General features: G+C 29.4%; 1 protein-coding gene across 1 annotated transcript; it reads left to right on the forward strand.

Annotated features, from left to right (window-relative positions):
* Positions 1-10,692: 10,692 nt before the first annotated feature.
* LOC114275187 (putative germin-like protein 2-1) lies at positions 10,693-12,191 on the forward strand. Its single transcript, XM_028217183.2, has 2 exons — positions 10,693-10,909; positions 11,489-12,191. The coding sequence occupies exons 1-2, from the start codon at positions 10,792-10,794 to the stop codon at positions 12,037-12,039; spliced, it is 669 nt and encodes a 222-aa protein (XP_028072984.2). The 5' UTR covers positions 10,693-10,791; the 3' UTR covers positions 12,040-12,191.
* Positions 12,192-13,966: the final 1,775 nt, after the last annotated feature.

Consider the following 13,966-nt stretch of genomic DNA (forward strand, 5'->3'; position numbering starts at 1 on the left):
ACAAAGAGGAAATATCATTTCCTCCCAAGCTATCACGCGTTTTTCACGTTGACCCTCATACTTCGATTTATTTTAATTTAGTACCTAAACTTTTTACAAATTGATCAATTAGACCCCTGCCATCACCTTTCGTATACAATTGGACGAAATGTGCTGATGTGGGGGGGGGGCAAATTGATTTTTAATTTGGGGATAAATTGATTTTTAAGGCATAATTTGGGGGATAAAATAAATTGTTAAATTAACTTTGGTGCCACGTCAACACATTCCGTCCAATTGTAGACAGAATGTGACGGCATGGGCCAAATTGATAAAAAAAAAAATGTGAAAGTTTAGGTGTAAAATTGATATTAATCGAAGTCTGAAGGTCAATATAAAAAATGAGTGATAGTTTAAGAGGACAAAATGATATTTTCTCTTAAAAAATTAGATTAAAATCTTGAGCAAAATGGATCACTCAAAAAATAATAAATTATTTTAAATTGGATGATAAACTTTTTAATCACTCGATGAGATTGAATAGACTATTTTGTCGCAACTTCAATTTGCATGTCTAATGTATCCTTAAAAAATAGATACTTACACCTTTATCCATTAAACAATCTCTAATTATTTTATTTTATTTTATTTTATTCTATCCTCAAACTATTAATCAAGCCCCATCAAAAAGTCTAGAGCCCAGCGCCGAACCGTGCTCGGCCAGCTGATCAAGCATGGGCCTAGCTTGCGCCCGAAGATGGCCTGACTCGACTTAACCCAAGAATATAAGGGCTAGGCTTGGGCTGAAGGATAGGACTTGTAGGCCTGTTGGTCATTTTGAGACTTGACCCAAAACTAGATCAATAGGCACATCCCAAAAGGCCACAGAGGATCCATATACACTGAATAATTGATGGGCAAATTACCTGAAAATCATATTTAAAATGGCAAATTATATTAACGGTCTTTATAATTTAGAATTTGTGTCACTTTAATTTTTAACTTTTTAATTGTGACACATTTAATTTTAAATTTTGAATCTTGTTCCAAATAAGGACAATTGAAGATACCATCGCTTAATTTCAAAGGAAAAATCGTCAATTTGATAAAATATAAACTAATTAGATAAAAATAAATGTCAAAAAAATATTTTTAAATTTTTATAAATTAGGAAAAATTGGTCTAAGGTCCCTATCCAACTTTTAGTATGAGGAGAGATCCACAATAATATTTTCTGGTGTCTAAGGTCCCTCAATGTTAGTTTAGTTTATAAAATACCTATTTTACCCTTTTGTATATTATACGTGGTTTTCAATTTTGGAATCTGAAGATTACGTTACTATTTTTGTGGAAGATTACTTTGGGATGAACTTGGCGATCGATGGAGATTTCGATGATGCAGATTTCGTGGAAATTTTATAGGAATTTTGTAGTCGTATAGTAGTTGAGTTTCGTTGATCGTGTAGAAGTTGAAGTCGTGTTGAAGCTCGAATTTTCAGTAGAGCTGAATCAGGTAAGTTTAATAATCAGTTTAAGTTTTTTATTTTTCATTTGATTTGTATATATGGACTCCGATTTCAAATAAGTTTTTGTAGTTTATTTTGAATTAGGTTTTTATTTTTAGTTTTGATCAAAGTGATAGAAAAGCCAGCTTAGTGAATTATTTTTTGATTTTTGAAGTTGATTTTTCATTCTTTGTTATTGACAATGGAGTTGATTTTTCATTCTGTGTTACATGTTTATCAATGATAAGTTTTGTTCTTCGTGTTTGGAGACTGGCTCTGTTTTTCTTCACTGTCTTAAGTTTTGTGCTCTGTTTTTTTCATTTATTCTGCACTTTTCATTTTTCTACACTTTGCTTTGTATTCCAGAGAAAATTATATGTTCATATTCCAGAGAAAATTGTATGTTTATATTCCAGAGAAATTTCTCTGCATTCTGATTTGAGTCCAATAATGCACAATCACACAGAGAAAATTATAAGCTTGTAGTCCAGTGAAAATCACAGAGAAGCTTATAATTTGATAACTGATCTTCTGTGTGATTTTTGTCTGTGATTGTGTTTAATAGTTAGCATTGAATATCTCTGTGATTTTCTCTAGATTCATTAATTCTTCTGTAATTTTGTTTTTGTTATCTTGAAGGTGAATTTAAGTTTGTAAATTTCTCTGGATTTTTATTTGAGTCCAGAGAACATTATAAGGTAAGTATTATAATCCAGAGAAAATTATAATTATTAGAAATTTCTCTAGACTTTTATGTTGTTCTTGTGAAGTATTTTTATATTGAACAAGTTATTTTTGGTATTTTTTGTTTCAGTTTAGATGGACAGTGCAGTGTTGTTGCTGTGCAAATATGGGAATGATACTATTATTATTAATGTTTCATGCGAATTGAATTGATGATGCTATGATTTTACTTGCATTGAGTAAGAGACCAGCTAGGAGGCCAAAGAAGAACAAAATTGCTTCTACTAAAGAGTTTAAAAGGGTGATTAAGTGTAGTCGATGTGATAGGATTGATCGCCATAATAAGAGGATATGCAAGGAACCTTTGTTAAATAGTTGAGGATATTACATTTATTGATTGAATAATACATTTGAGAATTACTTTGTGTATTTTGTTTTGTGAAATGTACTTTTTGGACAGTGCATATATAATACCAATCAAATTCATGCAGAGAAATTTTTTAATAGCAGTGAAAATTACTTTTTATGTTGCGTTTTTAGAAACATACTTTGGGAGTGCCTTTATAATACCAATCAAATTGATCCAGAGAAATTTTCCTATAGTAGAGAAATTTGCTATGTGCATTGTGTTTGTTGAAATGTGCATTGCGTTTTGTGAGGTCAAATTCATCCAGTGAAATTTGTCAATAATAGAGAAATTTGTGAGGTCAAATTCATCCAAAGAAATTTACTATGTGCATTGTGGCAAATTTATCCAGAGAAATTTGCCAGTAACAGAGAAAATTACTTTGTGCACTATGTTTTGTAAGGTCAAATTCATCTAGAGAAATTTGTGAGGTGAAATTCATCCAGAGAAATTTACTATGTGCATTGTGGCAAATTCATCTAGAGAAATTTGCCACTAGCAGAGAAAATTAATTTCTGCACTATGTTTTGTGAGGTCAAATTCATCCAGAGAAATTTGCTAATAGTGCACTGTGTTTTGTGTGCTCAAATTCATCTAGAGAAATTTGCCAATAGCAGAGAAAACTACAATGTGCATTGTGTTTTTTGAATTTGATGATTGTTTCGTACCAACACAGTGCATTACAAATTACATGATCATATAGGCACCCTTTTGGCACGATACGAGTTAAATTTTTCTGTGAAATTCTGGTAACTTCATACAAGAAAAATTTCTTTAGACAATTTTCTTTGCGTGGATTGTGTTGATAATCACCACTAAATATGCATTATAAAAAAAATATTTAACCATTGATAGTTATGAAATTTACATTAGTTAAAACAATATATATACATATATGTCAAAAACATCATTTCTTCAATGTACGAAAAAAAAAATTGAAGGGTCATTCCTTATTACATTGTGTACATTGTCTTCATTTCACTAGTATGCTTTCACTATTATACTTTTAGTTCTTCTTTTGGTGATATTTCAATTGGTTCTGTCCATGACCGGCCAATTTCGGTCGCAAATCTCTCTATGATTTTCTGTCCTCGTGAACCTTACGTCTTGTTTTGACAATGTTGAGCTGATAGGTTTATGGTTGCTATATTGTCTCATTATGTAGCAAATGAAGAGGCCACAATCCACACTGCATACAAATTATAGGTATAGTTAGTTTTAAGAAATATTCAAATTAGATTATCTTATTTATAGAGTTTCTATTTCTTACTTGGTGTTTATGGTGTTTTGCTGCTTTTACGTTTCGTCATTTTTAGACAATGAAAACATAAAGATGTCAACATTAAATCCCAGAGAAATTTACAGACAACAAGAGAAAATGGAACATAACAAACACACACAAAGGAGAAAAGTGATGTGGCCGGAGAAAATTCAAGAATGGAACAAACTAAACATATACCAGAGAAAATTACACATGGCAAGCCAGGAGAAATTACATATATGCCAGAGAAAATTAACAAGGCAAGCCAGAGAAAATATGCATTTCATAATATAAAAATTCCAGAGAAATTTACAGACAACCAAAGAAAATAGAACATGACAGACACACACAAAGGAGAAAAATGATGTGGCCATAGAAAATTCAAGTGTGGAACAAAATAAACATATCAGAGAAAATTACAGATGGTAAGCCAGAAAATATTACATATATGCCAAAGAAAATTAAACAAGGCAAACTAGAGAAAATGTCATTCCATAATATGAAAATGCTAGAGAAATTTATAGACAACCAGAGAAAATTGAACATAACAGGCACACACAAATGAGAAAAGTGATGTGGCCAGAGAAAATTCAAGAATGGAACAAAATAAACATACCAGAGAAAATTACACATGGTAAGCTAGAGAAAATTAAACACGTGTGTATTCCATAATATGAAAATGTCAGAGAAATTTACAAACAACTAGAGAAAATGGAACATGACAGAACCACACAAAAGAGAAAAGTGATGTGGCCATAGAAAATTTAAGAATGGAACAAAATAAACATACCAGAGAAAATTACACATGGCAAGCCAGAGAAAATTACATATATGACAGAGAAAATTAAACATGGCAAGCCAAAAAAAATATGAATTCCATAATATGAAAATGCCAGAGAAATTTACAGAAAACCAGAGAAAAATATGGAATAACCAGAAACAAATGGGGGAATAAACATGCTAGAGAAAATTCAAAGAAAACACATAGATCAAGCAAATACCAGAGAAATTCAAATGACAGAGAAATTTACAGACAAAATCACACAAACATTTTCAAGAATAAGTTCGAAACTTAGAGAAATAACATTTTTCAAATTCATGTAGGTTTTTATTACGAAATTGAAATCCTAATTAATGGAAGGCTAGTCAACTGTGTTTCGGAGAAAAACTAGTTGGATTGGAGAAAACTTACCAGAGTGATGATGAAAACCCTAATTTCGAACTGAAATGGCTTGAGATGAAGATGCAATGAGATGAAGATGAACTGAGATGACGATGAACAATGAAAACGGGTCAGAGAAATTTGTGAGGAACGAATTGAAAAGAGTTTGGCAGAAGATAATGAAACCGTAATGGCGACAGTGAAGATGATAGTGAAACCCTAATTCTCATGTTCTCTTACTCATGAAAATGGTTGGATGCTTGGAATGAATTGAGTCGTCGGAATGCAATCGAGTTGAGCATTCTATGTTGATCTGTGAAGGGTATTTTGATCCAAAAAAAAATTAAAAACGCGCTTGTCGTTAGTGAGGGACCTGAGACATCATTCCTATTTTTGGTGTCCTTTATGCTGTAAATTACTCTTATTAGGGACCTTAAAAAAAATTCCCCTATATATTATTTCTAACCATTAAAGATAAAATTATGTAAAATTGATAAATTTTTTAGGCTTTTTTTTACCAAATTAATTTTTATTATGTATTTGGATGATGATCATTTAATGAGTGGTTGTTTTTATTTTCATTAAATTAGTTTCTATTTTTTCAAAAGTCAAATATGGCGATAATTTTGATATCTTTATTAAACCAATGCATTAAATCAAAAACTTCTAAACTAAAAACATTTCATATATTAAATATATTGATTACACATTAAAATCCTAACAACTATACATCACATGATTATCATCCAAATAAAAAATAAAAATTAATTTGGTAAAATTTTTTTTATAAAAGATTTATTAATTTTACATAATATTATTTTTAGTGGGTAGAAATAATTTTTAAAAATTTTAAAATATTTTTTTGACATTTGTTTTTGTTAAATTAGTTTATATTTTATCAAATTGACGATTTTGCCTTTGAAATTAAGCAATGGTATCTTCAATTGTTCTTATTTGAAACAAGATTCAAAATTTATAGTCAAATGTGTCACAATTAAGAAGTCAGGGGCCAAAGTGACACGAGTCCTAAACTATAGGGACTCTTAGTATAAAACAGGAGAAGTCTATTTAGTCATATAACCTTTTGAATATTCTCGAAAGTTCACTACGTATTTTTCTTTTTGTTCTTTTTTGAACATTTGTTCTTCTCTACCTAATTTTTTTTCCCCCTGATTTTTGGCAACCATGTCTTTCTTTTTCTCTTTCTTTTTCTTTTTCTTTTTCTTTTTCTCTTTCTAATATATAGTCACCGATGACCACCAGTGATTGGGGTTCACCGATAACCACCAACCACCAACTTCGGCGAAGAAGTTGAATAGATCTAATGTAGATCTACACAGATCTACATGAGATCTGAGTAGATCTATATGAGATCTGACAAGATCTAAACCAAAAATTGTTATCGGATTACAATCTTCTCTCTATATCTGTTTCTCTCAATCAATCTCTAGATTTTTCAACCTTTTCTCTGCTACACATTTCTATTTTTTTGTTTCAATGGAGAAAATTTTCAAATTCTGAATAAGTTGTTTTCAAGTTTTAATTACAGGCAGTGAAAAATGTAAAATTTTACAGTTTCAGTTTTTTTCTGCTAAAATGAATCATGTTTTAAAACTGTAAAATTTTGTAATTTCATAACATTCTTTTGAATTGTAAAATTTTACATTTTTATAACATGTTTTCCAGTTTGATTAATAAGGATAAATGCTTAATAGAATTATACTCTGAAACTGTAACATTTTACAGTTTAAAAGCTTGCTTTTGAGATTGATCAATATTGTAAATTATTTGCTTAAACCCTACAAATATTGAAAAATAATTTATATTTTTTCTCATTGTTGTTGTTTGTTGTTGTTATGTTTTTTCTTTCTTTCAGTGTATCAATATTTAACACATTTTGCAATATTGTTTTTACTATAATTTCTCCATTTATTCTTTTTTTTTTCTTTTCCACAATATTCTAGATATTTCAGTTAGTCTCCAACAATGTTCTTGACCTCCAACGAGTATTCTGTACATTTCGGTGACTTTTAGTGACATTCAAAACATTCTGACGATATTTCGGTGAACTTCCGGCTGTGACTTACCGATGATGTTAAATATTCTAAAGAGTCATTGGTGACTGTGTGACAAAAATCCGATGGTAGTGGGATGTAGCAAATTTTTTAAATTTATAAAAAAAAATTAATTTTTTTTGGTAATAATTAAAAATATGTAGGATTAATTGGTACAAGTATTTTGTTTTGGGACTAAATGAATTTTGAACTTTATGTATAAAACTTACTGATAAATGTCCCATAATTAATTTATATTCACTTTATTTTATTTTATTTTATTTTTATTTTTTTCTTTCTATGTGTAAGAACGTATAAAAAATAATAATTTTGAAAATAAAAACCAAGTGAGTAGCACGCCATCTATGAAACTAGTAACTAATAAATTTCTATGAGATTAACGATGTATATACAATTCGATAACAAAAGCATAATAGATGTAATTTTGTATTTCGATGAAAAAAAGTTTTTTATTTTTATTTTTTTAATGATTTCAAAAGTGATTACAATTGTTGTGATGCACTTCAAAAAATTTTATTAGAAGTTTTTTTATTTTTTTAGTGATTTTGAAATTGTTATTTAAAAAAAAAAAAAGGTCTGAATAAAAGTTAAAATTTAAGGTGAAATTTTAAGCACATGAATAGATTCTAGGTTTTAAAAATATGTGATAGGCTAGCTCGAATGTAACTTTTTATTAATCGGTGAAAGTCTATGGATTTGGGCCTTATTAAAATACTTAACTCAAAACTAATTGATTATTAATGGTGAGACTCCTACCAAATTGATTATTAATGAAGAGACTCCTACCACCCTAACGTTATATTGTTAGCTATTTGCAAACTCAAAAATTATTATAATTTGTCGAATAAAAAATGAATGGTGCAGTTGAAGAACCATTCATGGTGGAGTTAGACAATAAGCTAACCGAAGAGAAGACTGGGTAAAAAGACATTAATTATAAGCCTTGTATTGAAAATAGTAGACGATTTCTCAATCACTCCTTTTTTTTTTTTTTGATCGGCAAAGAAAACTTTATTGATGAAACACGTACAGAGTACAATGAAAAACATTAATAAAGAGGAGTTTGGAGCTAGAACGAGCTGTAACCTCCTAGATGGTGGGATTCTCAATCACTCTTAATTATATATTATAGGGAAAATGGTCAAAAAGTCTCCTATGAGGATCAGTTACTTTAATCAATCCCACAGATTTTCTAATACACTGATAGGTATCGTTTATTTTGATAACTATATTGTGAGATCTTATTTTGAACTTTGGTATGATTTGACAGACGTTTCTACCCTTTCTTATTGGGGGACGTCATCTTAGGAAAATTGGATCTAATTTTTGGATCACGTTTCCGTAACGTGACATTTCAAAAAAAAAATTTAATATACTTTTTCTAAATGTAACAGTTCAATACAATTTCAAACGTAACATTCTATTCTAATACACTAAAAAACTCTTTAATGTACATTTCTCAAACGTAACATTCCAAACTTAATACTCTAACAAACAATAACAATTAAGGAAATTATAATAACAAATGAATTATTACACATCTAAAAAAATTAAATAAATAAGAAAAAATTATAAGACTAATCAAAACATACTTCTAACCTATAGAATTTATCGATAACTCCCCCTATATTATACTGAGATATAGATACGTATGCCATGCTTGCTTTGTCAACTTATTTCAAGCACGTAGGCATAGAAAGTCTAATTTGCTTTCCTTGATTAACAGTCAACTCCTTTGGAATTTAACGATGAATTCAATACTATAGCTTAACAGCCATTTGATTAGACAGATTAATTGTAATATAAAATTAAAATAATTATTTTGCGAGAATCATATTTTATTATTTAATTTTAATTTTTATAATTTAAATTAGATTCGATTAGATATTTTAATTTTTTGTTCTATTACAAAACAAATAGAATGAATTACATTAATAGTCCCTATAATTTGAGTGTTTCACTTTTCAATTGTAACAAATTTGACCAAGAATTTTGAATCCTGATCTAACTAAGGAAATTGAATATACCATTGCTTAATTTTAAGGGTAAAATTGTCAATTTGATAAAATATAAACTAATTTGACAAAAATAAATGTCAAAAAAATATTTTTAAATTTTTAAAAATTATTTATATTCACCAAAGATAAAATTATGTAAAATTGATAAATCTTTTAGACTTATATTTATTTATTTTACCAAATTAATTTTTATAATGTGTTTGGATGATGATCATGTAATGAGTGGTTATTATGATTTTAATGTGTAATTGATATATTTAATATATGAAGTGTTTTTAGTTTTAGATTTTTTTTATTTAATGGATTGGTTTAATAATGATATCAAAATTACTTTTGGAAAAATGTAAACAAATTTAATGAAAATAAAAACAACCATCCATTACATGATCATCATCCAAACACATAATAAAAATTAATTTGCTAAATAAATAAATAAATAAATGTCTAAAAGATTCAATTTTACATAATTTTATCTTTAGTGGATAAAAATAATTTTTAAAAATTCAAAATATTTTTTTGACAATTAGTTTTGTCAAATTAGTTTATATTTTTATCAAATTGACGATTTTTCCTTTGAAATTAAGCAATGGTATCTAATTGTCTTTATTTGAAACAAGTTTCAAAATTCATGATCAAATGTGTTACAATGGAAAAATTATGGACCAAAGTGACACAAGTCCTAAACTATAAGGACCGTTAGTGTAATTCGTCCAAACAAATATGAATAAGAGAGAATTATTTATCTCACTAATTCAACCCGATAACTAATTTTATACTAATCTCATATATTGTTAATTCTCTTACCAAACATAACGTAAAAGTATTGCTTACAAAATTAATTTCTATTTGGTTTTTTTATCAATAAAAAATATAAAAGTAATGAATAAAAAATTTACAAAGATAAATAAAATATTATTTTCAAACATTTATCGTGTGTTATAAAATGGATTTTTTAATTTTTAATTTTTTTTAAATTTTAAAGGCATTTATGTATAGTGAATATATGAATTATTATTTCTTACTCTATGTACACAATTTAATTGAGGAGTGTAAGTAATTTTTATCTTGTTAAATCTAATCACTTAAAGAGCATCCAAATATTGTAAAACTTCAATCTTTCTGTTTCTTGAAGAAATATTTAAATAAATTGAGACAAATTATAATTTATAATGTATAGGCATAAACAAAATGGTAACAGGTGATAATATTTAAAAATCTTTAATTTAGAATTAAATGATGAAATTATGCTTGACTAGTAATTTTCTTTCTTCAAGAAGTCTTTATGAATCAAGTCAAGAGATAGTGGAATACTGTCTTCCCAAGATTGAAATTGTCCATTATAAAAAATTAAAAAAAAAAGATGAAATAGAAAAGTCAATAGAAGCATTTCAATAAGCAGTAAGAAAAAAGATATTAGAAAAGGGTCTAGTTGTTGAAGAACCGTTCATCATTGAATTAAATGGCCAATAAGGAAAGAAGCTACCCATTGACGACTTGGTAATTCTTCTGTCATTAGCATTGGAAAATACTTAATAAAAAATTCAACTACTCTCATCCATCTATATCTATAAATAGACAGGCTTTCCATGCTTAGATATCTGTCTCCTTCTTCAAGCAATTAGGCATAGAAATTCCAATTTGCTTCCCAAAAAAAAAAAACAGCTACTGCAATATTTTGTTTGTTGTTTCCGAGTGATAAAAATGGGCACTCACTTTATCCTTGTAACCATAGCTATTATGGCGTTGGCTTCCACACTTGTCTCTGCTGCAGACCCTAGTCCTCTACAGGATTTCTGTGTTGCTATTAATAACTCCAACGGTATATTTCATGCTCATCTCTATCTCCCAACTTTAAGCCCTCGAAACTTACGGTTTAGATTTTGAAATATGATTTTAGTGATAAAACTTATTCAAAGCAGTTGTATTTTGATAATAATTAAAACCTCAATTTTTTTCGTTGGAATTCATGTCAGTTTTTCATTTTGAAGTCAAATATTGATTGATTAATTGTACTTTTGGTAACATAAATATGTTTTTGTGTCATTTTGATAATCAATATTTTAGTGGTGCCAATTTCGTATTCAAAGTATTAAATATGTATTAAAATTGTCTCCCTCGCTGACATCGTCAATATTCATCATCAAAATAAGTAGTATTTTCTGTACATAAAATAACATTAGCTAAAAAAATGGTTAATTACACTTTTGGTCCTCAAAATATAAAATATATTTCATGTTGGTCTCCAACATTTTAATTGTTTTAATTAGTAAAGGACCAATTTTTAATTTCTTAGATGTCATTATTGTAACATTATTGAAAATTAGTCAGTCTATATGTTATATTTTATTTCTTTCACCCAATCTTACTGAAGCACAACTCCATTTCTTTTGCATTGTAGTGTTCGTGAATGGCAAAGTTTGCAATGACCCAAAGCTTGCCACAGCAGATGACTTCTTCTTTTCAGGCCTCCTTACTCCTCAAAACACATCGAACCCAATTGGGTCAAAGGTTACTCCCGTAAACGTTATCCAAATACTAGGCCTCAATACTCTCGGCATCTCCTTAGCTCGCATTGACTTTGCACCTTATGGCCTCAACCCACCCCACACGCACCCTCGTGCAACTGAGGTTATCGTGGTGTTGGAAGGTACTCTCTATGTTGGCTTCGTGACCTCCAACACTGACAACCGCCTCTTTACAAAGGTCTTGTACCCAGGAGATGTTTTTGTGTTCCCACAAGGTCTCATTCACTTTCAATTTAATAATGGAAAGACTAATGCAGTAGCTCTTGCTGCCTTAAGTAGCCAAAACCCCGGAACCATTACAGTTGCTAATACAGTGTTCGGGTCAAATCCAAGGATTTCTGATGATGTTCTTGCCAAGGCATTCCAAGTGGACAAGAAGGTGGTAGATTATCTTCAAGCTCAATTTTGGTGGCCCAGCAACTAGAGAAAGAAAGAATGGAGAACCTATGAATCTATTATTTGTTAAACTTTAATTAAATATGATGCAATATAGCATAAATAAGTGGATTGGTTGTGGATGATTTCCTTAAGATTGTTTTCCTATGATTTTATAATAATGAAGTTTGTTAAATAGTACTCCTTGTCTCTCTCCTCATACAATGATGACACTCTCATGATATTTTTTTAGGCTCCCTATTGATATAATAATGACACTCTTGATCTTTCTTGGAGTAGTTACGAGTAAGTCCCATGCACAAAATTCAAAATCCATCTAATTCCAAAACAAAATACTTACATCAATTAGTCTTACATAATTTTAATTGTCACCAAAAAATCTTTTTTTTTTTTAATAACTTTAAAAACGTTGCTACATCCCACCACTGCCGATTTTCCGTCAAACGGTGACTAGAGACTCGCCGGAATATTCAACATCATCGGGAAGTCACCGGAAAGTCACCAGAGTATTGTTGGAATTTCGCCAGAGTGTTCTGAACGTCACTCGGAGTCGTCGAAATGTCCAGAATGTTCGTTGAACATCAAGAACATCATCGGAGACTCATCGGGATGTCCAGAATATTATCGGAAAAAAAAAGAATAAATGGAAAAATTATAGTGAAAAAAACATAGCAAAATGTGCTAAATATTAATAAACTAAATGGGAAAAAAAATAAAAATAAAAACAACAAACAACAATGGGAAAAGTATACATTATTTTTTAATTTTTGTCGGATTTAAACAAATAATCTCTAATATTGATCAAATTGAAATGTATGTTTTGAAACCATAACAAGCATGATTCTATTAAGCATTTATCCTTATTAATCAAACTGGAAAACATGTTATGAAACTGCAATATTTTATAGTTCTAAAGAATATTATGAAACTATAAAATTTGATAGTTTTAAAGCATGATTCATTTTAGCAACAAAAAAACCGAAACTATAAAATTTTACAGTTTTCACCGCCTGTAACTAAAACTTAAAAACAAATTGTTCAGAACTTGAAAATTTTCTCCATTAAAATAGGAAAATAGAAATATGTAGTAGAGAAAAGGTAGAAAATTTGAGAAAACGAAGGAGAGAAATAGATATAGAGAGAATATTGTACTCCAGCAACTATTTTTGGTTTAGATTTAGTTGGATCTCATGTAGATTTTCTCAGATCTGATGTAGATTTGAGTATATCTACTCATTTGCTTCGCTGAAACTCGTTTCTTTCGCCGTCAGTTAGAGTGAAGTACAGAGTCAATAGTCAGTGGTTGCCGGTGAACCCCAAGCAATGATGGTCGTCAGTCACCGATGACTATATATTAAAAAGAGAAAGAGAAGAAGTAAGGTATGATCGACGGTCACCGAAAATCATGAAGAGAAAGAGGTAGAGAAAAACAAATGCACAAAGAAGAATGAAGATGAAAAATATATAGTGGACTTTTGAGAGTATTCAAAAGGTTGTGGGACTAAATAGACTTATCCTCTCTTAAATAGGACTTTCAAGTAATTTGCCCATCTTTCTTTAGGCTCTCATATCAATAGCTAGGAGAAGGCAGTGGACCATAGAACTTTTGTTAATTGAAATCTTCCAATTAGTTTCGTCATAACATTGGCTCGAAGATGGCCTGACTCAATTGAACCCTAAAATATATGGGCTGGGCATGGGTTGATGGATAGGACTTGTGGGCTTGATGGACATTTTTAGGCCTAACTTGAAACTCGACCCATAGGCCCATCCCAAAAGCCCACATTGGACCCATATACACCAAATAATTGATTTATAATTTCACTTTAGCTTTTTTTTTTTAATTTTTTTAATTTTTTTTTTATATGCATGAACATATGCACTTTTAGTAAATAATAATATTGAAAGGAAATAACTGAGTGACTAGCATGCAATGTATGAAACTAGTATTTAAA

Source organism: Camellia sinensis, chromosome 6, assembly GCF_055761805.1.
Source record: "Camellia sinensis isolate YWXY chromosome 6, ASM5576180v1, whole genome shotgun sequence".
Classification (NCBI taxonomy): domain Eukaryota; kingdom Viridiplantae; phylum Streptophyta; class Magnoliopsida; order Ericales; family Theaceae; genus Camellia; species Camellia sinensis.